We start from the raw sequence: 27,914 nt of genomic DNA, 5'->3' as shown, positions 1-27,914 counted from the left end.
TGTACCTTTCCTATTTCTCTGCGTGTAAATGCATGCCTATTGTATTGACTTTTTTCCTGTTGTGGCCCGTCGGCCTTTACCAAGCGTATCCACTACAAATCTCATGCATGCCTAAGCTAACTTATCATATTTTTCTTTTAGTAAAGAGGCTATGGCGTGCAAAGGATACTGGGCGCTTGGAGGCAGCTGTTGGACCATACAAGTTATTTTTCGAACACTGCCGGGGTCACGGTGGTTTCTGATGAGGTAAGAGAACTTATCATTATTGAGTCTGATTTCGAGGTTCTGCTCCTTCTGAAGCATTTGCAGTGCAGAGACCATTAATAGTTTAAAATGTGCGGGTAGGTGGGGGGGGGGGGGGGGGGGGGGGTTATATTGCAAAACTCTGATAAGGTTTCACCCATTCACTTCAACAGGAAAAAATGTTATCAACCACAACACAGATGTTGTGACATCATAATACCCAGTTTCAGTATATGCAGAAAGAACCTTTATCAGCAATTCTATTCCTTTAGATGTTTTTGTGTACAGCACTCAAGCAGTTACTTCAAAAATTGTTGCTGTTGTTGTATAAACTCAGATTTTTCAAAACAGGTCATTGATGCATATCTGCACCGTGTTATTGACAGACGAAAGGTAAGTAAGAAATGTCATTTACCTACTAATTTTGAAATAAAAAAAAAAACCTATTTACTGTTCTATAACATTTTTGTATACTTGTGCAGAATGCTGCACACCTGCTCTGTTCAGTAGTTGCAAGCTCGTTGTTTTCTGGGCAGTTCAGATGCCTCAACTGGTATGTTGAAAGCTCAGAAGTGGTCCAAACAGTTGACTCCTTTCTGTTGCTGAGGAAAGAGTTCGGTTCCTTTAAAGAAGACTATATTTGAAAACACCCTGAGACGCATGGTACCTAAGTAAATCCAAATTACTCTGCACTTCCAATCCCACAGATGAAGTTCCCAGTTGAAGACGTGGCTGTGCCCTGTGAACTTTGGTACACACTGGATTCTTGTGGTATGTGTTCATTTTGTTATTAATTTGCATAATTTGTTGTGAAGCAGTTTCTTGCACAAAGTGTTATTTTTAAATAAGTTTTCAGTGGCACAAACAATTGTAATTTTTAATTTAACTTTTTCTTTAGATTGTCAACATTTCTGCACAGAAAATACTGCTCATAGACCCCATGGGAATGAAGGTGTTTATGACAGGAAAATTCTGCGCAACTGGAGGTATGTATGATACTGAGGTGTTATTCTTAGATTAAAAAAAAAAAAATCTTGTTTCATTACAAACACTTTTGTTCAACTAGGAATTTTCTGAGGATGAGAGGGCATGAAGACACCATGGAGTGGCAGTTACAGACTATGCAACACAACAAGCGACAGGATTCCAGCAGTTGTGGAGTTTTACTGTTAAAGGTAACCCTTATTCAAATGATTCAGTTTCTTGTTAGCTAGAATTAAGACTTTAAGTGAATTTAAGTGAAGTGAAAGTTATTTCGGTCAACAACAACAAAGATGATCATTTTACATAGAAGTACTTAATCATACAGTAACTGAAAAAGGAATAGGCTGAAGCCTTGTGGCTTATAATTATCCTATCCTTTACCTAATTAAGACTTTACATTCTAATTATGATCAATCTCACAGTTTGCAGAACACTACCTTGATTTTGGAGAGGTCAGTGAGGTGTCAACCACTACAGAGCCAGTTGTGCTGGAGCGAATGCAGATAGCTTGCACCCTACTTGAAAATCGAGGTAAGTCCAGTAAAGTCCTTATCACGTTAGTGCGTACTTCCAATTTAAATAGTGCTTTTCAAACAGCACAGTACAAATAGTGCTCTTCAAACACTTTCAGATAAGACCCTTCTCAAAGTCTAATTTAGACTAATTTTCCAGGAAGTATATTTGGAAAAAATGTACTATTATTTTTTAATTATTCAATAAATAATGTTTGATTAAAACCTAACTATGATTGTGTTTCAGGGAACGCTGAGGACTACTGCATTGTTTTCTCCATGTTAGATGCTAACGCTGACCGCAGCATGATTGAAATGGTAAAACAAAACAAAACAAAAGAAACACATAAGTCTTAGTATCATTACTTGCCAATCATAATTAAAATGTTGAGTAATAGTATTCACCAAACAGAATATGAGCCATTTATTTTTCCTTTCCAGGTGCAGTGTGAATCTTGCCAAAGATGGGCACATTTTGCATGTGAAAAATATAAAGAGAGCAACCAAGAATATAAATGCCAAAAATGTAGCCAGAGTCAGACAGAGACTGTGCAGAGACTGTAGAAGGACAGAGCAGCAGCAGAGCAGTCCAGATACACTGATGATCCTCTGTCAGATCCAGAGGGACACACAGGGATGATGCTGGACTCTACATTGTGTCTGACAGTGGAGCTGTTCTCAGAGCAGTTCACTCTGCAGCACTGACAGTCATCTGCACTTCTTCTCATTCCTCTGTCAGTCACTGCTGGATGAAGCTCTCCTCTCCACCTCCCAGTAACATGGCCCAGTCAGAGCGTCTCTACACACAAGCTGCTGCTGCTTCAACCTCTCTGGATCATCAGGACACAGCTCCTCCTCTCTCAGCACACACACCGTCCTGTTTACCATCGCCTCCACCTGCAGAGAGAAGAAGGAAGAGCAGAGGAGATAAACGAGTGTTTCCAGAGACTCTTCATCAGCTGTCAGTCAGTGATGCAGCACATCCAGTATAAAGAGCAGCAGGGACTTCAGTGCTGGGACTGTACTAGGACTCATTGTTGCTTCACTTTTTCTAATCTTTGGATTTTTATTGAAGTTGATGAAAATGTTTTTCCCTCCTAGTTTGAGTTTGGACTTTCATTCATTAGAAGAACCTTGGTGTGTCCACTCTGAGCTCTGTAGGAACCCCAACAACAAGCCCAACAATCCAGATGGACGGTTCCAGCTGTTAACTGGAGGAATTCCATCCAAACATCTGCTCTCACTAAATTCTTCCTCACCTACAGACTGTGTTCTTCACTGCTTTAAACTTGGAAACGAATGCAGTCATTGGTCTGCGTGCAGCTTTGTTCAGAGAGCTGATTGGCTGTTGACAGTGTTTGATCAGAGCATGTCAGCCGTTACTATGGTGACCATAAAGGTGAGAAACAGGAAGTGTTTGTGTCCAATCCTGAAGCCTGTCACCATTCTCCTCTCACAGCTTCACTGAGAAGCTGCAGCTTTACAGGAAACACTGGATCTTTGTTTCATACTGACTGTGTTTAGTACAATACTGCTGACAGCACCACCCACTCACTCCATCACTCTACTGACCCCAGAGTCTCCAGTCTGTAGTCTGGACTCTGCTGAAGATCAGACAGCTGCTTCACATCTGGATCCTTCAGGTTGTTCCAGCTCAGGTACAGCTCTCTCAGATGGGAGGGGTTGGACTTCAGTGCTGCTGCCAGATAATCACAGCTGATCTTTGACAAACCACAGTCCCTCAATCTGTATAAAGAATGAAAGATGTAAGTTTATTAGACAAAGTGTGAGCTTGAAATCATTCAGTGTTTCATCATCTGTTCAGAGCTGAAGAAGGTTCAGAATGTAGAAGTTTAGAAAATGGAAACTCCAAACAGCTGAAGCCAACAGGAAGCAGCTTCAAACAGGAAACTGTGCAGAGTTTCAGACTATATGTCCTGATGCAGCCAGTTGGATTTTGGAGATTTGAATCTCTGTTCTGTGACTAAGTCCTTGAATCATTTCTTCCAGTTGGTCCAACAAGACAGACTAAGTATTGGACATGTGTTGTGGCTCCATTAGGGGAGCTTCTAAATGTGATGTGATGGCCCCTCTGGGTCTGTCAGGTCACAGCACTGAAGAGAGCTCAAACTGGGCACACACTTGTTCCAGTCTGGACCAAAGACTCTATACTGGGACTGAGGGACTGCTTTGACTGCACCCACTGGGACTTTTTAAAGGCTCATGTTCTCACTGAGATCATCGATTTCTACTTACATTTCTTTCTGGGAAAAATGGGGATTACTTTGGAAACAGGAAGTATTTTCCCCAATAAGCAGCCCTGGATTAGTAAATCACTCCAACATGTTCTCAGGCAGAAGAAGCTGTCTTGTTATGAGGGAGAGAAGAAAAAGATTGAGGCACAGAAACTTGTTGAAAGAGAGATAAAGCAGCTAAAATCAGGTGTAAAAGTAAAGCAGAGGATGAGCTGAATAAAGGACACTCAAGGCTGGCTTGGAAAGGAATGAAGTCCATGGTGGGGATGCAGAACAAGGAGCAAAGATGAATGTGATGCTGAATCAGCAGAAGACTTGGACTCATTTGATTCCAGCTTTGATATCATTGATTTCAATGAAGAGCTTTGTGATTGTAGCAAAGGGCTGGTAGCTCTGAGAGTCCCACTGATGAGGTGTTTGTGTGGAAATCTCTTAGTGGGAGCAAAGAGAGAAAAAGCCCTGGTCCTGATGCTGTGGGAGGGAAATGATTGAAGTGTGCTGTGAGGAACTGACTGGGTGATTTTCACACATTTTCCAGTCCTCCTTGGAACAACAGGAAGTTCCCAGCATATGGAAACAAATGTTAAGTGTCCTATGGCACTCAGTGATGATGGTGCTGTGGCCCCACCACCTCCACCTCTTTGTAAAGGAACTAACTGTCATCTGAAGCTTCAAATGGAACTAAGACTTCCTCCACTAGGTGGCAGTGTCTGATGAGAAAGTGTTAGTGGAGCTGGCCTGGAGTCAGAAACAGGAAGATGCAGGATTTGGGCTGAAATGGGGAAAAGTGGTTGGCACTAGTGCCTTAAAGCAAGAAGGTTGTAGGTTGAAGCTTGTTGGCCTTTCTGTGGAGGTTGGATGTTCTCCCACAGTCCAATGAAATGCTGCTTAGGTTCATTGGTGCTTCTAAATTGGCTGTAGGTGTGGATGTGAGAGAGTGCTTCTCTGTCTCTCTCTGTTGGCCCTGTGATGGACTGCTCACCTGTGCAGGTGGACCACGCCTCTTGCCCTATGACAGCTAGGGCACAGGCTGCAGCCCTGTGAGCCTAAGCTGAATAAACAGTTAGCAAAAATGATCCATAGATGGCCTGAAATCCCCCAGTTAGCAGTTTGGTAGATAGCTATGACATGCTAATCCCATCCAGCAGCTGTATTCTACCTGTAAGCTGATCCCTGCTGAGCCAAAGCACTTTTTCATATACAAATTACAACCTTTAATAGAAACCTATTGGTCAGCATCTTATTAGCCTGCTGTTAGCTTCATTCCACAGAAAACTGAGAGAAACTAACAGAGTTGATAAAGAATAAAGAGAAATGTGCTGATTTAAAGCCTTTGAAGTGCTTCAGATGATCTCTGTCCACTTCTGTCCACTCATTCATTCATGTAAGCTTTCTAATGCAGCTTTGATCTTCACAGTCTGCTTCATGAAACTCATTCTAACCCTGAATGTCAGAGTGTTCCTCCTTCTCTTTCCCATCATTCATGCTGGCAGTGGAGGAGATTTGGATGTTGGACTGTGTTTTGGATGATGTGTGTATGTTTGTGTTGGACTGCTGTCTGTAAAGCAAACGCACATTTTGCTTTGGATTTCAGTGTCAGACAGACTTTAAGGTGGAATGAAGAGTTTGAGAGTTTCACAGTGAATTATCCAGTGGAGGATTTTTCTTCTTCTTTGAAGGTTTGAAATGTGAACATTGTTCTGCTGCAGTCAATGGACTAAACCAGAGAAGAAGAAAACAGACTTTACCATGAAGATCCTCAGTGTGGATCAGTATAATATCAGCCTGATGTCTGCAGTTTAGTGTCAGCACAACTTTCACATCATATTCATCTCAGCACAACTAAAACATGCTGACTGACCTCAGAGTTTCAAGTCCACATCCTGGACTCTCCAGGAAACCACACAGATGCTTCACTCCTGAATCCTGCAAGTTGTTGTCGTACAGGTCCAGCTCTCTCAGATGGGAGGGGTTGGACTTCAGTGCTGCTGCCAGATAATCACAGCTGATCTCTGACAAACCACAGTCGATCAATCTGTATAAAGAATGAAAGATGTAAGTTTATTAGACAAAGTGTGAGCTTGAAATCATTCAGTGTTTCATCATCTGTTCAGAGCTGAAGAAGGTTCAGAATGTAGAAGTTTAGAAAATGGAAACTCCAAACAGCTGAAGCCAACAGGAAGCAGCTTCAAACAAACACAACAAGAGAAAAAACTCTGAATGTTTCACATTAAAGTCGTACATTTATCATAAAAACAGGACAAAGACTTGAAAAAGTCGTGTTTTTCCTTCCAGGAACCACAAGGCTTCACTTTTAAAGGTGAAGTGTGAAAGAAATGGACATATTTGAAGTCCAACACCTTTTTCCAGTCACATTATTAAAGCAGACAAACTACAAGCTCATTTTCATTCCAACAAGTCATCTTCTGACCTGGACTAACAACACTGGTCTCTATGTGCAGCTGGCTGTGAGACCAGTGCTCAGGGACCGTCTACAAAGTGCAACACTGAAAGAACATCACACACTCATTTGCTTCCATCATCCAACCTGAAGAGGAAACAGAGATGCCTCCCCTTCAAAGTAAAAGCTGCTCCTTTTGGACACAGTATCAGAGAAAGTCTACAGTATAACATAGAAAAGACAGAACAAAGTTTTGGTTGTTTTTAAATTGTGCAGAAATGAAACTACACTAAGCTCAATTATGTGACAGACATTTCATCCCATGTCAGTTTGGCCTCATCCTGGGCCCGATTATCCAGCACACACTCTGACCACAGGCCCAGGGGCCACGCACAGCTGGGCTCCATCCAAGAGACAGCAAACAAACCAACACAATAATAAAAAGCACCATGTGATCTTCTTACATCTTCAAGACAAACATAGTAAAAACATGAGCATATTTGTTTCCTGATAAAATGATGTGACAGGTAGAACAGAGTAAAGTGGTGGTGTTACAGCCTTTCTCCCCTCTGCTGCCGAGGCTGTTAGTCTCTCCCAAACTCAGCTACAGGACTTCCAAATGAATGAAAGCAGCAGAAGTGGCTTTACAAATGAAAGAGGAAGAGGAGAAGAAGAGGAGAGGGAGGCCACCCTGACCATCACTCCAGCTGAAAACATCACACTTCCATTAAAGTTGGTGAGGAAATGTTGAGCAGGATGAGCTGCTGGCTAATCTGGAGGCTGTAGCAGCAGCTCACAGTCACAGTGGGTTTCCACTCATGAAAAAGCTCTGGCTGCTTCATTTCTCATCTCATATCAGAGACTTTAATGCTTCACTGAAGCTGTACTGTGATGCTTCCATATTCCAGTGAGGCCTCCATAATGATTTCAGCTGTTCTGTACACACACTGTGTGCCCTGTATGGCTCAAAGTCTCTGCAGCCTGTTTTTATCTGCTATCATCAGATCTTCATCATCCTCATTCACATCCCTCACACACTCTACAGCCTCATCAGCACTGACTTCATCTTCACTGACTGATGGAGCACAACATGAACCTGTGGAGGCTGAAACACTGTCCTGTCAAACATCTCCCCGTCACCACTCCACTTCTGTCAGCCTTTAAATGAACCCTGCTCAAGTCTGTCACTTCTGTTTGGAGCCAAAAGGAAAAACTGTTGTTCAGTCGTTTGGAAAGACAACATTTCTGAAAGCACTCAAACTTCTTCACATTTGTCTTCAGACACATCCTGAACATTTAGGAACTAAAGAAAGTTTCAAACATCAAAGACCTGAAATATAGAAAAACAACAACAGCCGCAGTCAGTGAACTCACCTCAGAGTCTCCAGTCGACAGTTTGGACTCTCCAGTCCAGCACACAGAAGCTTCACACCTGAATCCTGCAGCTTGTAGTTTCTACTCATGTCCAGCTGTGTCAGATGGGAGGGGTTGGACTTCAGAGCTGAGGCCACAACTTCACAGTGAGACTCTGAGAGTCCACAGTGAGTCAGTCTGTGATGATAGAAAATATAAAATGTGTTATTATAAAAGCAGAAAATCTGCATTATAAACACAGACTGAATGTATATGAAGACAAAACAGAGTGAGGTCATAATCTGATGAATCTGCTCTTCACATCTGTGCTTCAGCTCCTCTTACTGTGTTTGACATGACACAACGATTGAGTCTCTCTCAGACCTGCAGACTTTTAATGAGAATCTTTGTTTGGCTTTAATCTGCAGATGAAGGAGGAAGATGGTGTCACATTTAGGCTTCCATAATGTCCACAGTCTGTCACTGAGATCTGATCCAGAGTCAGAGTGAAGACACACATTTGGACTGTTTCCTGTTTTGACTCCAGAACATTTTGAATGAGTTCAGCTCAGTGAAGAGTTCCAGCTGGAAAGATGATCTCTGTTTGCTACCTGCTGTCAGGTACGACTGTTCACGTCCACACGCAGGAAAAACCTGCTGACTGTTACCAAACGGAGCAGAAATCTCATCAGTGGACAATAATGATGAATGAACTCAGAGCTGCTGATATCAGATCTGATTTCAGGGGAACTAAACACAGAAATGATTGGCTCATTTTAGCTTTCTGAGCCATTATCTGCTGCTGTGTCGCTAGTTGGCAGAAAATGATTTGTATTCCTGTTCAGGGCTTCAGTGTTTATGAGTCCAGATCCAGGTGACAGCAAGTCAAAATGATGTTACCTGTCTGTGTCCAGCAGCAGCCTGTATTCACTTTGAATATTGTTATAACCTGACATGGATCAGTTTGTCTTTGATTGGTTTGTAAATGTCACTGTTTCCATTGGACCTGAGTGACGTACAAAGACAGAGAGGGAGAGAAAGGAGAGAGAGGATGGAGACAGCAAAGAGAGAGCAAACACAAACAGGTGAGAGTGGACAGGTGACCAAGGTCAGCAACCAATCAGAGAGCTTCTGTTTGACCCACAGTCACTGATGATGACTGCACATAACCAAGCAGTGTGTTACTCTGATATCAAATATGGATCCTGCTCTTATAATAATGATCATCAGATGATATTATTGTGTTATTTTGTAGCTGAATACAATGTTTGTGTGATTATCAGTGAAAGAAGCAGTGAGGAGGATGGAGAGAGAGAGAGGACAGAGGGTGAAGTTAGAAACACTAAAAGGATTTTTCATGGATTTCATGGATGATTTGAGTGATTTCCAGCAGGACACTTAAACATGTCAGTGGACGTCCTAAAGAACATATTCACTGATATGAAACGTGTCATTGAACAGGATTAATATCAGTGGAAACATGGTGGAAACAGCTGTGACTGCATGGATGTGACACACTTCAAATCTGTTCTCCACTCTTGGATTTGGGATCCATGGAGCTGCTGCTGAGTCTGTACAATAAAGGAATGGTGTGGAAGGTTGCAGCGTACGGACACAAACACTTTGTGGTTACAATCTGATTTTATTTTCAAAATTAAACTACTAACCTACACTGATCAATGATGTTAATGATCACATCTGGACTCACCCAGCCTTTCTGCAGTTCCTCACAGCTGGAATCAGTCTCTGTCGTCCCCACTCTGATGTGTTGTACTTCTGCAGGTCAAACTGATCCAGAACCTCCTCTGACATCTGCAGCATGAAGGCCAGAGCTGAGCACTGGATCTCAGAGAGTTTCTTCTCTGATCTGTTCTCTGACTTCAGGAACTCTTGGATCTCCTGATGTACTGAGAGGTCGTTCATCTCCATCAGACAGTGGAAGATGTTGATGCTTCTGTCAGGAGAGATTTTATCACTGTTCATCTTCTTCAGGTTGTTGATGACTCTCTGGATGGTTCCTGGACTGATCTCTGTCTGACCCAGCAGACCTACTAAGAGTCTCTGGTTGGACTCCAGACAGAGGCCATGAAGGAAGCGAACAAACAGGTCCAGGTGGCCATTTTTACTCTGGAGGGATTTCTCCATGACTTTAGTCAAAAAGACATCCAGTGATGTGAAGCTATAAGACTTGAACTTGTTCTTAAAAAAAGATCTGTTTTTGTATTCTTCTCGGAAATTCCCTAGAAAACCTTCTACCACCTCTGTCTTCCTGTTGGTGTGACAGTGGAACATGTAGACAGCAGCCAGAAACTCCTGAATGCTCAGATGAACAAAGCAGTAGACTGGTTTCTGGAAGATCACACACTCTCTTTTGAAGATCTCTGTACAAACTCCTGAGTACACCGAGGCCTCTGTCACATCCAGACCACACTGCTCCAGGTCTTCTTGGTAGAACATGATGTTTCCTTTCTCCAGATGTTCAAACGCCAGCCTCCCCAGCTTCAGAAGAACTTTCCTATCAGCCTCCGTCAGCTCCTGTGGACTCGTCTCACGTCCCTCGTGGTACTTGTTCTTCTTCCTCTTTGTCTGAACCAGCAGGAAGTGTGAGTACATGTCAGTCAGGGTCTTGGGCAGCTCTCCTCTCTGCTCTGTAGTCAACATGTGCTCCAGAACTGTAGCAGTGATCCAGCAGAAGACTGGGATACTACACATGATGTGGAGGCTCCTGGATGTCTTCATGTGGGAGATGATTCTGCTGGACAGCTCTTCATCACTGAATCTCCTCCTGAAGTACTCCTCCTTCTGGGCGTCAGTGAAGCCTCGTACTTCTGTTAGCCTGTCAACACATGTAGGAGGGATCTGATTGGCTGCTGCAGGTCGGGAAGTTATCCAGACGAGAGCCGAGGGAAGCAGATTCCCCTGGATGAGGTTTGTCAGCAGCTGGCTGACTGATGACTTCTGTGTGACATCAGACAGCAGCTTCCTGTTGGTGAAATCCAATGAAAGTCTGCTTTCATCCAGGCCGTCAAAGATGAACAAAAGCTGAGAGACAGCCAGCTTCTCTGCTGTGACCTTCTGTAATGTTGGATGGAAAACATGGAGCAGCTCCAGAAGACTGTACTGCTCATCTCTGATCAGGTTCAGCTCCCTGAATGAAAGCAGAACCACCACACTGACATGTTGGTTCTCCAAGCCCTCTGCCCAGTCCAGAGTGAACTTCTGCACTGAGAAGGTTTTTCCAACACCAGCCACGCCGTTGGTCAGAACCACTCTGATGGGTCTCTGTTGGTCAGGTAAGGCTTTAAAGATGTCCTGGCACCTGATTGGAGCGTCATGGAGGGCGTCCATCTTGGAAGCTGTCTCCAGCTGCCTCACCTCATGTTGGGTATGAACCTCTTCACTCTGTCCCTCTGTGATGTAGAGCTCAGTGTAGATCCTGTTGAGGAGGGTTCTACTTCCTGTTTCATCACTTCCTTCAGTCACACGTTCACATCTCCTCCTCAGACTGATCTTATGTTCATCTAAAACCTCCTGCAGACCAACATCTGCTGAAAGAAAGAAAAACAATGAGACTAAAGAGAAAGAAAACTCTTCAATGTCTGAACAACACAAGAAGTCCAGTTTTCAGAAATGAGTCCATCAGCAGACAGATGTTCAGTCTTACTTTGTACACAGCTGCTCTGACTGGCTGTCTGCAGTCCAGCTCTGCTTCTGGATCTTTCTCCACACTGGGGACAGGAGGAGTCTCCCGATGAAGCAGACTGGTCCCAGTATGAGGAGATGCACTGTCTGCAGAACCAGTGTCCACAGCTGGTAGAGACTGGATCCTTCAGGACGTCCTGACACAAAGCACAGCAGGACAGCTGCTCCTCCTCACAAACACCACTCCTCTTCCTCTTCCTCTCTCTGTGAACACATTTCTTCATCACTAAAACATTTACTGTCAGTGAAAAACATCCAGATGTGACCAAACTGCAGTTCCTCACAGTTCCTTTGATGTCATCAACACTAATGAGCTGCTCTTCCTGTCTGCCTGTCTCATTAAACACTGAGTGATGAATACAAACTCAACACTTCCTGCAGACTTCCTGACTTCACAATAAAAGCTTTCCATCAGAGAGACACAGTTATGACTTTCACTGTTTTACAGCCGCTGTGTGCAGATTATCTGGGTCAGTTCACTCTGAAGCAGCTTAGAAGTGTCCGTGTAGAGCCGTGGTCTGACACACAGAGACTTCTGATTTTCTCTGTTTAAACAAACATGATGAAGATGAGCAGGTTTCTCTTCTAGTATAAACTCTGTGTCTCTCTGGCTGGCTCATGATGGCTTTTCAGGTTTTATGTTTTGCTCTCTCCTGCTAGCGTTTTGCCTGCCTGGGTGGAGCTTGTAATGGCCTCTCGTTCTTGGTCCACACAGTTATGATGATTACACCACCTGTTGCTGACTCACCTGGGCTTACCGGTAACCATTTAACGCTGCGGCATGGAGCAGTTCGTCGCTGGGACATTGACCCTCCTGTGTTCATGATCTCAGCTCCTTGCTAAGAAATCTCTCTAAATTCACCAGTTGGGTAAACTTTGTGTATACTTTGAGTAAATATTTCCCCGGACCTGGTTACAGACGCTTACCTGTGATTCCTGTGTGTGGCTGTGTGAGTGGAGAGCAGGACAAGAGTGACTGAAGAGGAGTGAGTGTGGACTCCCTTCCCTCTTTTCCCTGGAGCCCTGGACCCCCTCCCCGACTCACTGTACATATATAGAGCACTGTGGTTCACCCCTTTGGTAAATAAACTGCCACCTTTTTGTTTGTCAGAACTCAGTCTGTGCTTGAGTTCCTCTGTTAGCCATGACATCTTGTTGGTTCTCTCTCTTCAGGTCCCTGTAAGTGTTTGATCTAAAACATTATATTTATTCTGCTTTGATTGTTTTGTGTGCTGAGGGACATTGTTGCATGATCCACTTTTTCTTATCACTCAAATATCCTGATACTTTCAGAAAGTTGGAGAGCTCTCCTGGCTTGCTTAGTCTTTGCTCTGTACTGCAGTACTTGCACTGGTTTCACTGGACAAGTCTGCATGTGAATCTACAACTGATCTGACATTGTGGCACAAACACAGTAAACAAACACTACGAGCACCTTGTTTCATGTGCAGTGGCTTTCTTCTCATTCTGTTACTCAACACTGTATGAAAAGCCTCTCACTGCCAGCATCCTTCCAGCCCCACGACAACAAGACCAACTCACATCTTCACAACACCAAGAATTTTTCCCCTTTTCTTTGGAGAAACTGAGAAGCCAATAGGATTGTAGCTCAAACTTGCCCACAGTCCTGCTTCATCAGGAGCAGGACTTGGGGCGACCGTAGCTCAGGGGTTTGGGAAGCGTATCTGTAACCGGAAGGTTGCCGGTTCGATCCCCGGGCTCTCTGTCCTGGTCGTTGTGTCCTTGGGCAAGACACTTTACCCTACCGCCTACTGGTGTTGGCCAGAGGGGCCGATGGCGCGATATGGCAGCCTCGCTTCTGTCAGTCTGCCCCAGGGCAGCTGTGGCTACAACCGTAGCTGCCTCCACCAGTGTGTGAATGTGAGAGTGACTGAATAGTGGCATTGTAAAGCGCTTTGGGTGCCTTGAAAAGCGCTATATAAATCCAATCCATTATTATCACTGCTCACTCCTACCTGTGTTGGTGCTGAATGGACAGTCATAGCCTGCTGCTAGCATGAATGCTAAATGTACTGCTGTGGATGATCAGCAGAAAAACATGTGGTCAGTTTGACTGTTTGCTGTATTTAAAGTGTTTTTCTCAGTTCGTCTGTATTCAAAGTGCATTCGGGGCTTTAGCTGACAGCTCTTTGTGCTAACAAACTAAACTCTCTTAGTTTAAGCCAACAGACTTTACCAAACACAAAGCCTGCTGCTGCCTCCATGGGTTAGCTTGTGTGACTGGTGTTTACACCAATGAAATCTAAATCACACTAATGTGTCCTCCAAGGTGTTTGGTGGGAGCACTGAGTGAAACATAAGAGCTCTGGTAAAATAACAAACAGGGCTGTGAGAGCAACTGAAGTGATAAAAATACTGTTTAAAGATAAAAAACACTTTGATGTTCTCTCGTCACCTAACAAAGTCCAAACCCTGTGAACTATTTTAGCTTTAATAATTGTGGATTCAGGTATCCTGAACCCATCTTTGGACATTTGTAATTAAATATTTTAAAACTCCATCAAAGACTCCTGATGTGGCTGTTTGGAGAAGGAAAAGAGGGACAAAGTGGAGCGTTGAGCTGAGGCTTCATTCACTGCAAACCTACAGTTATGTTTTCTTATTTCTGCTATTTGCATGTTCACAGCTGAAATAAAGCTGCCTCTTTGACTTCATCCTGTTGTGTTTGGGTCCAATCCTGCCTGCCACACAGCGCTACAGGACAAAGTCTAATATTTTTATCTTTTTAATGAATCTTTGGTCATATTTATCCAGGAAAACACAAACATGTAAAGGAGTCATCACAGGTCTCTGACCTCACTGGTCCAGGTTCAGCACTGAAGTCTGGAGGGTGAGGCATGGACCCATCACTCCTCATAGACGGACAGCTGGATCCTGCAGACTGTGACCTCTGACCTCTGCAGACACAAACATGTTTTATTCAATGATCAATTCTCTGATAAAGTGATTGAAGCAGCTGTGATCACACAGACTGCAGATAATGCAGCTGTTTCCTGTCAGTAACAGTCCTCTTAGATTAGAGTTCAGCTTTTTACAGGAAAACAAATGTCCCTGAATGCAACAGTGAGACACAGTCTGCCTGTGTGGCTGTGATAGCTGCCGTTAGGAGCGCTCATATGTTTGCAGTTAGACGAGGAGATGTTACCATCATGGACATGTTAACAAATCCTGCAGCATCACGTGGCACAAACACTTTGTGTTCCTGTCATCTGCAAGCAACAGGAAGTTCATTAATAAAGGCGGGATGGAGACGTGACTGTGATGGTTCTCCTTCATCCAGCTGTTACACACATCTGGGCTCACACGACGAGCCTTTGTCTAATACAGCAGCTGCTCTCTGAACACTTTTCTGAAGAGGAGCTGCACAAACCTTTGTTTGCTTTCTAGAGCAGCGTATCAAAGTCAAACTACCCACTGCTAGCAGCTGTTTCTATCATAGTTTAGGATCCAGATGTGTGAGGTCTAAATTTACACCTCTGATTAAAATACATAGTTAAAAACAGCCAATGGAGTCCAAATGTGTCTTAAACCAGGTAAACTGACAGTTACAGCTGAGCCTGTGTGTCCTTGGAGACACTGCTCTGCTACAGAGATGCATTTTAGAAACCAGGAAACATCAAAATCATTTAAATCAGAGAGTTCTTGTTACTAACAGCTCACCTCTCTGCAGCAGAGACTTTAAACTCAATGTTGAAATCTTTGGACGCGTCACTCTTACAGGACACAGAGCTGGGTGGAGGTCCAGGCTGGTTCCTGTGAATAATGATGGAGCAGTGATGTGAGTGCTGAGCTGTGACATGGAGAAGAGTCATGGACAGTTAGAGATGGTCATCTCACCTCTGAGCTTTGGTCTGGCTCTCATGTTCCCCACACAGAGTGCTTTTAGAGGGAGGGACTCCCTCCTCTCTGTCCTCACACTGATCCATGCTGCTCAATTCACATCAGCTCACACACACTTTCTACCTTCACCTGCAGAGGAAACACAAATCAGCCCAGCGACACACTGACTGACCCACTCAGCACCCACTGATTGATTCAGACACGTTTTAATCCCCAAAAGTTGATTCTGTTCATCTGGATGTTTTCAGTGGGAGAAACGTTTCATGACTCATCCAGGTGACTCCTTCAGTCTCAGCTGACTGCAGGTTTCCAACCTTATAAACAGGACATTTGCACAATGGCTGGGAGGTCATGACCATTGATCAACAACCACTGATCAATGGCCATGAGTCCCATTCACAGAGAGTTGGGGAATGTCTGCAATCACAGCATTACTAACCTAACCCTTACCTGGATGATTGAGCATCCAGACACTTTTTAATATTTTACTAATTTCTGAAGCTTTTTACCAACTTTGTTCAAATTGGTCTGCTGTCATTTTATTGTTGACAAAGAGAGATTTTGAGTTTGAGTGTTGACGTTTCCATGTGGGACTGTTGCTGCAACACCAGGATGTTACTACAGAATACACTTTATATTGTGAGCACTTGGATGTTAGTCCAGTGGTCCTAAACTGACACACCTGCACCTGGATTCATTCTGACCAGATTTTAACCCAACAGTGTTTCATACTTAATACATCAGACACAAACTCTGCAGCTGTCATCGTGTGCAGTGTGTGTGCAGTGTGTGTGCAGTGTGTGTGCAGTGTGTGTGCAGTGTGTGTGCAGCGGGTCACTGTGTCCTATGAGTGTTATACTACAATAAACAGAGCCTGACCGCGGGCATAAAGAGGGCAAAAACCCACTTATGCTCTAAAGATGAAGTTCTGTTTCTCTTCAAATGAGCCTCAGAGCATGTGGAGGGTCATTGAACGCATCACAGATGACCTCAAGAACAACAGGCTGAAGAACATAAAAACAAACGCAGAGTTTCTGTCTGACGGTTTGAACATGAAACAGGAATTATTGAACAAAAACGGCCAGTTTACTAATTTATGATCAATCATCAATGCATTCACCTACAATACACGAATGAACATCAGCAGTTAAACTGAAAATAACCTGCATACAAATACGACAGCAGACTATAGCGACCGAGCAGAGAAATGCATTTTATAGATGAAGTGTTGGCAGCGACTCTTAGGACAGCCTGTCTCACTGTCAGCAGTTAAACAACATCCACACACTGGAAGCCCGTTTGCGTCACTAAAAAAAAGAAGGATCCAGAACTCGAAATTTCGATTTATTTTATCGTAATTTCGACTTATTAACTTGGAATTTTGAAAAAACTAACTCAAAATTAAGAGTTAGTGCTGTCAATCAGTCATTTACGTGAATGACGTAATTTCCTTGTTACCCGGAAGCTGAAGCCCTCAGCTACAAATGCTACAGCTAAGACACCAGAATTACAGCCAGTCATAAATGCACAAGTCGCTGATTATTGTCTGTGTGGCTTCACAAATGATGAAATCCTGTTATTAGCTGAATCACATGGCGTTAATATCAGCTAACGTACTCTCGAAAGCGCCGGTTTGTTGCGATGCGGGTTTGAGTGCGCATTGTAGCTGGATTACTGATTGGCAGAACTAACTCGACATTTCGAGCTACTTTCCTCAAAATTTTCGAGTTATAAGTCGAAATTTCGAGAATGGATCCTTTTTTGTGGCGGAAACGGGCTTCCGTAACAGACTGATGGAGGCAGGAGAAGCTGCCTACAGACATCAGTCAGTGGATCCACAGTAACATCGACTCTGAGTTCAGCTGCTGATCATCAACTGTTTCTGTCTCGTTCCCAGACTCTGATCTCACATAAAACGAAGCAGATTTATGCTGAAACTAAGCTGCACACAGCTGATGTCAGCCAGGAAAACAGTACAGACTGCTAACGTTACCTTAACATGGAGACGATCAACTGCACCACAACATTCACGAAAGCGAAAGTAAAAGCGACGGAAGGAAACGATCAGAGAGGCGTTTGAGGGACGGTCAGAGTCAGGAACCTCAGAAACGCATCAGGCTGGAGTTTAATTCTGTTTTCATCTTTAGAAACATCTGGAAATAGTTATAAAAACGCTGCGTAATAAAGAAAAATAGTGTAGATTAGTTTGAGTTGTGTTTAGCTGAGCTGTGTCTTTAATCTGAAGTTCATTTTGTGGAGGAGCAGCAAGACTTTCAGTGTTACTCTCAGAGAAAGCCCCCCAAATGTCTGTTGTCTTAATAGTGGAATTATCTGGAAAATGAACCAGTTCTTATGAGCTGCTTTTCTGTATGAGCAGTCAAAGCATTTTATACAGCGTGCTTCATTCACACAAGCACTTCTTTTTCTAACAATGACACTATGATGGATGCATCGGAGAGGAAGTCGGGGTTCCACATCTTGCCCAAGGATACCGTGGCGTGCAGACTGGAGCAGCCAGGGATCAAACCTCCAACCTTCCAGTTAGTAATTCTACCTGCTGAGTCTGAGTCTGTACTGAGTCTGTACTTCCTGAACAACACACCCTCCTTTTGTTTCTTTATTTCCAGTAGCAACCAGGACCATAATGAACCCTGACTCCAACAGACACTCAGGAGCCACCTGCCCAGTAAGTCACCCGCTAACTGCAACTATCAGAGCCCTGACCTTCTGCAGAGACGAGTCACACTGAACACAGCAAGTGTCCCTGCTCTCAGATACAAAACCTGCCTTTAAAAGTTCAGAGTAATGAAATCAGCAGTTCTGGTTCTAGAATCTGTAGTCTCACACACATGTGCAGAGCACTTTTGTTGTTTTGGTTCACATCGGTTGATATTCTGCTGCAAACAACTAATGAGGACATTTTCTAAAAGCTTTGAGTGTCCATCAGGATCCTGTAGAAACAGCTTCTGGCTGCAGCTGCTGTGGAGCTCCACAGTAACCGGAAACACGTAACTTCAGTTAAATCGACTTTGACAGCGAAACTAAATTGCGTTTTTGTTACTATTGATGCTGCTGAGAAATAAAAATGGTTTTAAGTTTTTTTTAACGCTCTGGGTTTGTTCATAAAAATTCCCCTAAATTGTTCGTGGCCAAAAGTGACACTTGCTGTTTCGCTGATTCATTTATTTTTTTTACAGTACATCGTGTTGTGCGTTCTGATTGCTGTAGACCATTGTCAATCAATCTAGTGTCTCCTGTACAGGAGCGGTCCCTAATAGGCCCACGGACCGGTCCGTGAGTCTTTTGGTACCGTTCCGCGAGAGTTGATCCTCCGGTGTGAAATGTATGGTTGTAGTTGTGTGTCTTATTTTGAAAGAACTATTTACGCGTTACCATAGTGACCAGAGAGCATTAAAAAGCAGAGAGGAGGATGTCACTGTCATTGTTGTTGGCGCACAGCTCAAGTCACGTTTATTATTATATTTACAAAACACCACAGTTTCTTTTTTTTATTCTTTTGTTGTATTTATCCGCGACACCTTAAAGGTCGTTCCCTGAAAATATTGTCTGACATTAAAGTGGTCTGTGGTGCAAAAAGGTTGGGGACTCCTGCTGTACAGTACAGAATGCGTTTAGCTTGTCGAATTTACATAAATCTTCGATCGCTAGCAGTGTAACTCTGAAGTGCTGCACTGTATGTTTGTAAGTTTTCTCCCAAACAAACACAACAATGCCGACGAAACGTTTTGCACCCTCAAATGCACCTTCAGGTTTCATTCCATAATACTGGACTTATGTTTCTACGAAGGTTTGAACTCTAAGAGTGTTTAACATGATAGTGATTTATTGATTCTAACCCTAAATCTATCCAGTAATGTCTGCACATATTTTCAGTACTGATTTTAAAGTGTTTTAATCCTTCTGTCACTCAGGGAACCCAATAAGGATTCAAATACTTCAAAAGTCAACCAATGACATTGATGTGTAAGACTATTTAATAATTATTTATTGTTTATATTTCATTTATTCATTCATTCTTTGCACTGTGATTTAACCCATCTTTGTGTAAAGCAGGGGTGTCAAACTCCAGGCCTTGAGAGCCAGCGTCCTGAAGCTTTTAAATGTATCTCTGCTGCAACACACCTGAATAAAATTATTAGGTCATTAGCATGACTCTACCCTACTCAAGTAAATTTAAATAAATGTAAGTACATACCACCAGGTAGCTCCACTCGTACCCAGTGTAACGGGAAGTGAGAGGGTTAGGTTTTGGCGCTTTGAATGTTCAGTTGTGTGATGCAGCGATTAACGTTTGAGTAAAATATCGGGCTCCCTCGTGTCTTCCCTACATTCCTCCACAATGTCCGTTTTTGCAAAAATGTACTTCTAGAAGTACTTTTATTGCACGATGTTCATTCACTCATGAGCTGCTGCAACATGAATCAAATGGCTGAACTGCCACCTTGGCGTGCAGTCAAGTTCTACAGTCTGCTAATGATCTAATAATAAGTATTAATATTCCTCACTCACCTTACTAAATGTTTGTGAACACAGCCAGAAACATTTGCATCATAAACACAGACTAGTGTTTATTAGCAGAAGCTTTTGGGTGGTTGCTCTCAAACCTGTGTACAAGTTGAAGCATTAATGGTCCCTTCACTGATTTCCAGGTATCCAATGTCAGGGCTAACAGATGGATTCAGACGCAGGCAGCGTTCTGGCAAGCAAAGGGTTGACAATTTATTAACACAGAAGGGAAACCACAGTGATGTGTATATACAGTGAATGGGGCAGGGCTTCAGGGCTCCAGGGGAAGGAATCCACACTCGCTCCCCACTCGGCCCAAACTCCGCCACTCCTCTTCTTACGCACACTCGCTTCTCCACAGCCACTCTCGCTCCAATTTCCACTTATGTTGACACACACAGGGATCACAGGTCAGGGTCCGCCACCAGTTCCGGGGAGATCTAAACACAAAGAGTCCAATTAGATCAATACGCCACACAACACTGAGAGAGTTTGTCTTAGGAGAGCTGAGAGCACGAACATGGGAGGTTCAACATTCCAGTGCCGAATACTCCGTGCCGCAGCGTTAAATAGGCAAGGGGGACGCCGCCTGATCAGCAACAGGTGTAGAAATCACCGCAGATACGTGGGCCAAGGGTGAGAGCCCACAATGAGCTCCACCCAGGGAAGCAGGAGAGAAAACAAAACAAACCTGTGGCCAACATGAGCGAGCCGGAGAGGCACAGGGACCATGACAGCCAATACCAAGTGCACAAGTTCACCCCAGATGGTTCCTCTTCTCTGTAACTTGGAGGATGTGGAGTAGGCTGTATTTTAATCAAAGACATATCAATCAATCAATCAATCAATCAATCAATCAATCAATCAATCAATCAATCAATCAATCAATCAATCAATAACCATGTCTAAAAACAACACAGGTTGACCAAAGTGCTGTACACAGTAAAAGAAAAAGTAAAAAGTAGAAACAAATACACACAATGAACAAAACAAAAAATAATCCCAAATTTCGTTTTTTTTCCTGAAGGGGTCAAACACTTTTATGCAAGAATGACAGCGAGGTGAAAAACCTTCACCCGCAAGAAAACTCGAGCTGTGACTCATAGTACGAACACACACCTCACAGTAACACACTTTGTTTAATGTGAACTTTTTGCCAAGCTAGCTAATCCTGACCAACACACCAGACACAGAAGATAAAGGAACGATGTTTTACTGTTAGAGACAGAAAGGTTAAAACATTTTGGCAGAGGGCTAAAAGGGGCTAAAATTACCCAAAAAGAAATTCCATTTGACCAAAAACACTTAATTTTTAAAAAATTAAGTATATAGTTATGAATAATGAACAAATAATTAACAAACTGGGGTTTATAAATCGTGTAACACATCCTTATGGTAAGAAATTTTACCTTAATGCGTTACATGTGTTAGAAGTCAATGTATCTTTAACAATATACTCCTTATTTTATATCTCCTGATCCTTCACAGAGCTGCATGAACCTGTTGTTGATGTCAGAGAGTCAAACTCTGCTGAAGAGTGGGTTGTTTCCTGTTCAGCCACTGGTCGACCTGCTCCCACTGTAACACTCTCACAACAAGACCTCAGCTTCTCACAGTACAACACTGTCAGTGTGTCCAACACCAACGCTACATTCACTGTCACCACTACAGCTGTGCTCTCAGGTTCACGTAAACACAGCACACAGGTGGGATGTGCAGCACGAGTGCTCTCTGCTCCTCACAGAGAGGTGATGGAGACGATTCCTGAGGTCCAGCAGACGTCAGATTATCAGTGATGGTGAGAAACTGAGATGCAATAACAATGCATTGTGCTAGTATGCATTTTCTCTTTGATCAATAATTGATGTATTCATTTTGATCAGTGTCACATTTTTCCTGCTTTTTCAAGTTTCCTCCTGGATCATTGTATTAGCTGCAGTATTGGTGATGATGGTCTTTGTCAGTGTTGCTGCTCTGCAGTAGGCTACTCTTTAAAGAAAAAGACCAGATAACTTTCATTTTTCATTTCTTGTCATTTTTTTCTACACCAAAATCTATCCAATAATATCTGCATAACATTTTCTACTTGTGATTTAGTTATTAATTCTTTGCTTCATGATTCAATCGGTCTTTGTCTAGTATTAAATTTTATGTTTCCCATTTAATCCCACTGGCTTTAAAGTGTTTCACCAGATTTTTACGAAGTATTTCCAGTCTTTTGTTGTCTCTGTCCCAAATGTTCTGAAATGTGTTGCATGTATTAAAAGAAGTTGGACTAAAAAATGTACTATGTACTTATAAACTTACATTTATGAAAGCTGAACAAACATTGATGTACTTGACTTTTGTAACAGTGAAAAGGCGATCTGTTTTTATTGATAAATATATATGTTTGCATTACTGTTATTTAGATTGCCATGTTAGAACGTAGCAAACAACATTGTTTGTTCCTCTATGGTTTCTTTATTTTTACAAATCTAAATGTTTTTGGTCAAAAGATTAATAATTTCATATTGAGGTCAGATGGTCAGCAGTTTTGATGTTTTTGCAGAGATTTTATTTTTTGCAAAATAGCACAAGTAAACATTAAAAGTAGTTCCTAAATCAAGGCATTTATTATTAAGGCGGCCATTATTATGGCCCTGTGTGGAAAAAGTGATTGCCCCCTAAACCTAATAACTGGTTGGGCCACCCTGAGTAGAAACATCTGCAATAAAGCGTTTGGGATAACTGGCAATGAGTCCTTTACGAGGTGGTGGAAGAATTTCTGCCCACTCATCTTTGCAAAATTGTTGTAATTCAGCCACACTGGAGGGTTTTTGAGTATGAACCACCTTTCCAAGGTCACAGCACCTCAATCAGATTCACGTATGAACTTTGGCTAAGCCATTCCAAAGTCTTTCTTTTGTTTTACTTAAGCTGCTTAGAGGTGGACTTGTTGGTGTGCTTTGGATCAAGTGCACTTCAGCTTGTGGTCGTGAACAGATGGCCAGACATTCTCCTTCAGGATCCCAGAAACTGGATTCTGTTCATCTTGACGTTGCATCTCCAGACTGAGAGATCTCAATTACTTTGTTTCTTATTTGCTTCTGAATTTCCTTGGATTGCGCCATGATGTGTAGTTTTTGAGGATCTTTTGGTCTACTCTACTTTGTCAGACAGGTCCTGTTTAAGTGATTGATTCAGCACAGGTTTGGCAGTAATCGGGCCTGGCTATGACTATGGAAAAATTGTATATTTTCTATTGATAAATGCAAATATTTTATGTCTGTTATGTGCATTGCCGTGTGGAGAATATAAGGAAAACAATTGTGTGGTTTACATTGTTTCTTCCTCTTAGATTTCTTGATTTTTTTTTAAAATTGCAATAACTTTATGTTAATTTCAGTGCACTTTCACATTTCTTTAAATTCAAACTACAGTCCTGTGAATAACTAGAAACACTTCTAGCAGCACAAATGTGAGGTAATTGTTTTCTGCTTGACTTTATCAGTCTCTCATATTGTTGTGGAGGAATGTTGGCCCATTCTTCATTACAACGTTGCTTCAGTTCTTTGAGCTTTGTGGGCATTTATTTAAGCACAGCTCTCTGAATGTCCCAGGTTGAGGTCTGCACTTTGCTTTTCAGCTATTCTGCTGTAGATTTGCTGCTGTGTTTGGGATCATTGTTCGACTGCAAGACCTAAACTTTACCTATTAAACAGTTAACTCTGTATTTTACACTTTATGTGAATATTGTTGCAGATTTCAATTATTAATGTTTTTATGACTTTGTTCTTTCTTATATTTAATATTATACAATATTTATACTTCATGTCTCTGTCTTCTTTTGAACACTCCAGCACAGCATCACTATAACTTTGTCCTCACTGACAATAAAGCTGTTTTATATATTTCATTGCAAATGTTTCAAGCAATTTGTAGCTGTATCTTAAGATATTTTGTTAATAATATAGTATTTTATATTGTTTTTTTCCCCATATTTGAGAAATATTTAACATGTAAAAGTCTGTTTATGTACAATTTGGTGATATTAGCCCTGATTATTGGAGGAACTTGTACATGTAGCAGATTTCTGAGACTTCAGATTTGAAGGTTGTTGTCATATAATCTAAATGATGGCAGATTAACGTTCCCTACCTCTGTCCTACAACCACAGGACTCCTTTGCATTCGACTGATAGAAATTTCAAGCTCAGTGTTAATGAAGATTTCAAAGGCCTTAGTGCAGGGGTAGGGCACGTCTAAAACCTGCAGGGACACCGGCCCTCGAGGCCTGGAGTTCCCTACCGCTGCCTTAGTGTGAAAGGAATGAAGCTGTAGCGCCTCCCAGTGGTTGAAAAGAGGTACACAAGAGGTTAGAAATAAGAGGCTGTAGAAATAACATTACAGAAAAGCAGGACATGCTCAAGCAAAACATTATAGAAAGTCTGTCACGGTTCTGGGTCAGTTTGACCCAGTATTTTGAGTTGTCATGTTTTTGCAGGTTTAGTTTAGTTCCATGTGTCATTTTCTGTCTCTCTCTCTATGTCGAGTCTGCGTCTTAGTGTGATGGTTTCTTGTTCCTGTTTTATTGTGAAGGTCTGCGTCTCATGTGAGTGTGTTCAGTTTGACCTCTGTCTCGTCTTGGTGATTATTCCCAGCTGTGTCCACCACCTGTGTGTAATTCCCCTGTGTTTCTCTGTGTATTTAAGTCGTGTCCGCTGTCATTGTAGTTGCTGGTCTGTCTGTGTGTCCACCATGTCTCACCCGTGTGTTCTCCCTGCTGTCCAGCTCCTCTGCTCGTTCTTGTCCAGGTTTGTGCTCTGTAGTTTAGTTGTTTCCAGTCTAGTTTAGTTCGTGCTCCATTTGCTGTTTGTCCATATTTATTTTTGTGTTCAATAAACCACCTTCACTTCTCCACTACTGCCTGCGATTGGATCCTCATTTATTATTTTCACACGGCTCTCCTCACCCGCCGTGACAGTACGGACCAGCCAGATATGGATCCAGCGGCAGTCACCCCACCTAGGGAGCTTCAGGAGGCCGTTATCGACTCTGCTTCTAAATTGATTTACCAGCTGTTAGAGCATGAGGGAGAAGTGTCTCTTTACACTGTGGAAGCCAGCCTACAACACCTTATTTCCAGTTACCCCTGGTTATTGGACTCACTGCGTCCGCTCGTACAGAATTTTGTTCTTCACGAGCTTCACCTACACCCCCCCGCCGCTACCGCTCGCCTGCTCATGCAGTGATATCATCAGTGACAAGTCAGGTGATAGGCTAATGCAAAATGGTGTTTCAGTGAGGCACAATTTATTATGACAATACATTTTTTTAAATACTCAGTATGAATTAAACAGGTTAAAGGTCAATGCTCTGTTGTAATATAAAGACAAAATGATTGACAGCAGCCCAGCAATATCAGTAAAATGCAAATTAGCCACATGGTGCAATGTAAGGAGCTCTGTGATTGGTTAGGAAAGGACAGACTGGCCACCTCGATTTTTCTTCACTGCACATTGATCCATAGCTTTGCTCTGTAAAGGCTAACAAAGTGCTTTTGCTTTACAAAGACATTCAGCGTCGGTATTCACTCTTTTAAAATGCCACTGAACACTGGAGTGAAATGGAGCCCTGATCCTCAGAGTTTTATTGTTGCTAACATTTCTTATAGATAGCACAGATAGTGCCCCACTGCAGTAATCACTCATGTCTAGATATTCCTGTTAAAAAGGAGTTTTTCCTCCCCACTGTAACATGGCAAACATAGCAAACGGATAATCCAGCTGAAGCTTCAGACAGCCGTCACAGTGAAACACTGCCATCTGCTGGACGCGAATAACAAAGACGCTGCTTTGACGGGTGAGGGAGTTTCAACAAGTCTGCAACGACTCAAGCATCAAACTACAGAACTATTCTAGCGGACATGGTGCTCTAATGACTGCTTCATTAACGCAGGTCAGAAAGGATCAAACATATCAATAAATCATAAAACACAAAACGTCTCTTATTGCCCAGGGCTCAGGAAGTGAGTGTGTTCCTTATAGCCCAACACGTTCTCACTCCCAACTCGTCAAACGTGTGACGCATGGTCAGGCTCCCTCTGCTTCACTTATGGACCATATGGACCACCAGGTAAGACCATTTAAACGGACAGCATTTATAGAATGACTATTAAAAGTCTGCGAGTGTCAGTAATGTTAATGTGGTTATGTTAGTAATACACCGAGTGCTAATATAACAGCTTTAAGATGCATTTGTAGATGTTATTACGTGTTTTACCGTCTTTATGGTGCTAGCTTAAAGTTACGGTGTAAACGTTAGCTTATATTGGAGGAAAGCTGTTACTGTTTAAACGATGTTAGCACAGAAATATTAGCTTCTGTCATGACTGATGAAGTTACTAGTTAATAAAGTTTCCAGTAAAGTGTTTAATCGCAGCCACAGACTGACAGCAAATATCTCGATTAGCTTCAGTGCATCTGTAATAAATATGTGCAAGTTTCAGTGCTTCGTTTAAACTGTATGATACTTATACTGACCCAGGGTCAGTGTAAAATACAATCCTAGCTGTGTGAACAAAGCCTGGCTGCTTTAATCCTGCATGACAAACCTCAGGATGCAGGTTATTATTACTCTTTCCTGCTGGCACACCTGTCACACCTGAGAGTCAGCTAGAAACTCACAGTGACGTGGACATCATGCAAAGACTGCCAGACTCTGTAATACTGCAAATGATCAGTGACTCAGGTTATCACTAAACTTTAAACGGCACCTCTGTGTCTCTGTGTGCTGAACATCTAGGATTGAGTCAGGCTGCATTGACTGTGGGACTTTAATGTGTTAAAAGCAGGTTGAAGACGGCTCAGAAACATTTGAAGATTAAAATTTAGCATTATGGCTGCTGGTGGTTTGTAAAGCCTCTACTCAGCTGTATTTTTGTTACTAATTTATGTTTGTTGTTGTTTAACACAGATTTCAGAAGAGCAAATATGCTTAATAGTTTAACTAGATTTCATTTGTCAGTGTGGGACTGCTGAGTCACCTGAAGAACTCATTTCATTCATTCTCCACATGATGTTCATTTACAGAAATGTTTCACAGGAACTGATTTCTCCCAAAGGGTGAACTAGTGTGTTTCCATAGATTACCTCTGTATGAATGTACTTCTTAAATGAAGGCAAGTGTTTGTCCTTTTTTGTTCCTCAGGTACAGTACGTGATATCAAGGGCAGGCGGTCATCACTGGGGGTAGACAAGAAGCAGACGTACTTCCAAGAGGGAGCTGCAGTGAGGTCAGAGGTCAGAATCTGAAACAGCTCAGGTTTATATTTTAGAGGTTATAAAAAATCAAAATGTATTATTTAAAGAAACCTTTAAATAATAGTCATAATTATGATTATTATAAGAAATATCAAACATTTAAGTGGATTTTCTGTTACACATATCGTGTTAGCCCTGCAATAAACTGGCAGCCTGTCTTTGTCCTGTATCAGCTGGGATAGGCTTCATCCTCCTGCAACCCTGAATTGGATACATTGTATTCCAATTATGTAATCTGATCATTTACAAACTCAAGGTATCTAATCAAAATGTAAGTGATGCCGCCCTTGACAGACAGGGAGATTTTATTCCTCAAAGACCATCATCCAGTCGAAGTACTAGTTGCCACGTGGTCAGTGTTCTCACAACCATTGATTTTATCTCACAACTTGTTTTCACCAAAGAATTTCAGTAAGTAAATATTCTTCAATCTCTTTTTCCCCCCAGTGTCTGCAGATCAGCATCAGTGTCCACGTGAAGAACCTAGTTATGTTGCCAGTGTCAACCCAACAAAAGGTACTTTACCTTCTTGTATATATTGTGATTCCTTTACTTTTATATTTGTTGTTATAGTTGAGTTAGGCAGGGCTTTTGTGCAGTCCTAAGAAACATACTGCCTAGAGTGTTTTTCACTTTGTGGAAGAGTTTCTTTATTTTTTTTCTGTTAGTGTGTGGAACTGAGGTGCTTCGTCAGGAGCTCCTTCAGTTGTTGGAGGATGGAGAAGAGGACGCAGCCATGACTTGTGAGACGTTGTCTGAGTCAGCTGCTACTC

At 42.4% G+C, this 27,914-nt stretch overlaps 2 protein-coding genes across 2 annotated transcripts in view; both read right to left on the bottom strand.

Moving 5' to 3' along the window:
• The window catches only part of LOC143416841 (protein NLRC3-like), a 153,534-nt gene that overhangs the window by 81,774 nt on the left and 43,846 nt on the right, over nt 1-27,914 (bottom strand). The window lies entirely within an intron of this gene.
• LOC143416840 (protein NLRC3-like) lies at nt 712-20,709 on the bottom strand. The gene is made up of 10 exons (XM_076882483.1): nt 19,937-20,709; nt 15,309-15,440; nt 15,132-15,224; nt 14,267-14,368; nt 11,413-11,654; nt 9,457-11,296; nt 7,770-7,946; nt 5,856-6,029; nt 3,312-3,485; nt 712-2,636 (listed from the first exon to the last, which is right to left on the bottom strand). Exons 2-10 carry the CDS (start codon nt 15,395-15,397, stop codon nt 2,621-2,623), a joined length of 2,907 nt encoding a protein of 968 aa, XP_076738598.1. The 5' UTR covers nt 15,398-15,440; nt 19,937-20,709; the 3' UTR covers nt 712-2,620.

The sequence above is a fragment of the Maylandia zebra genome, linkage group LG3, assembly GCF_041146795.1.
Source record: "Maylandia zebra isolate NMK-2024a linkage group LG3, Mzebra_GT3a, whole genome shotgun sequence".
Classification (NCBI taxonomy): Eukaryota; Metazoa; Chordata; class Actinopteri; order Cichliformes; family Cichlidae; genus Maylandia; species Maylandia zebra.
The sequence above is the reverse complement of the archived record's forward strand: the minus strand, read 5'-3'. Positions and strand labels throughout refer to the sequence as shown.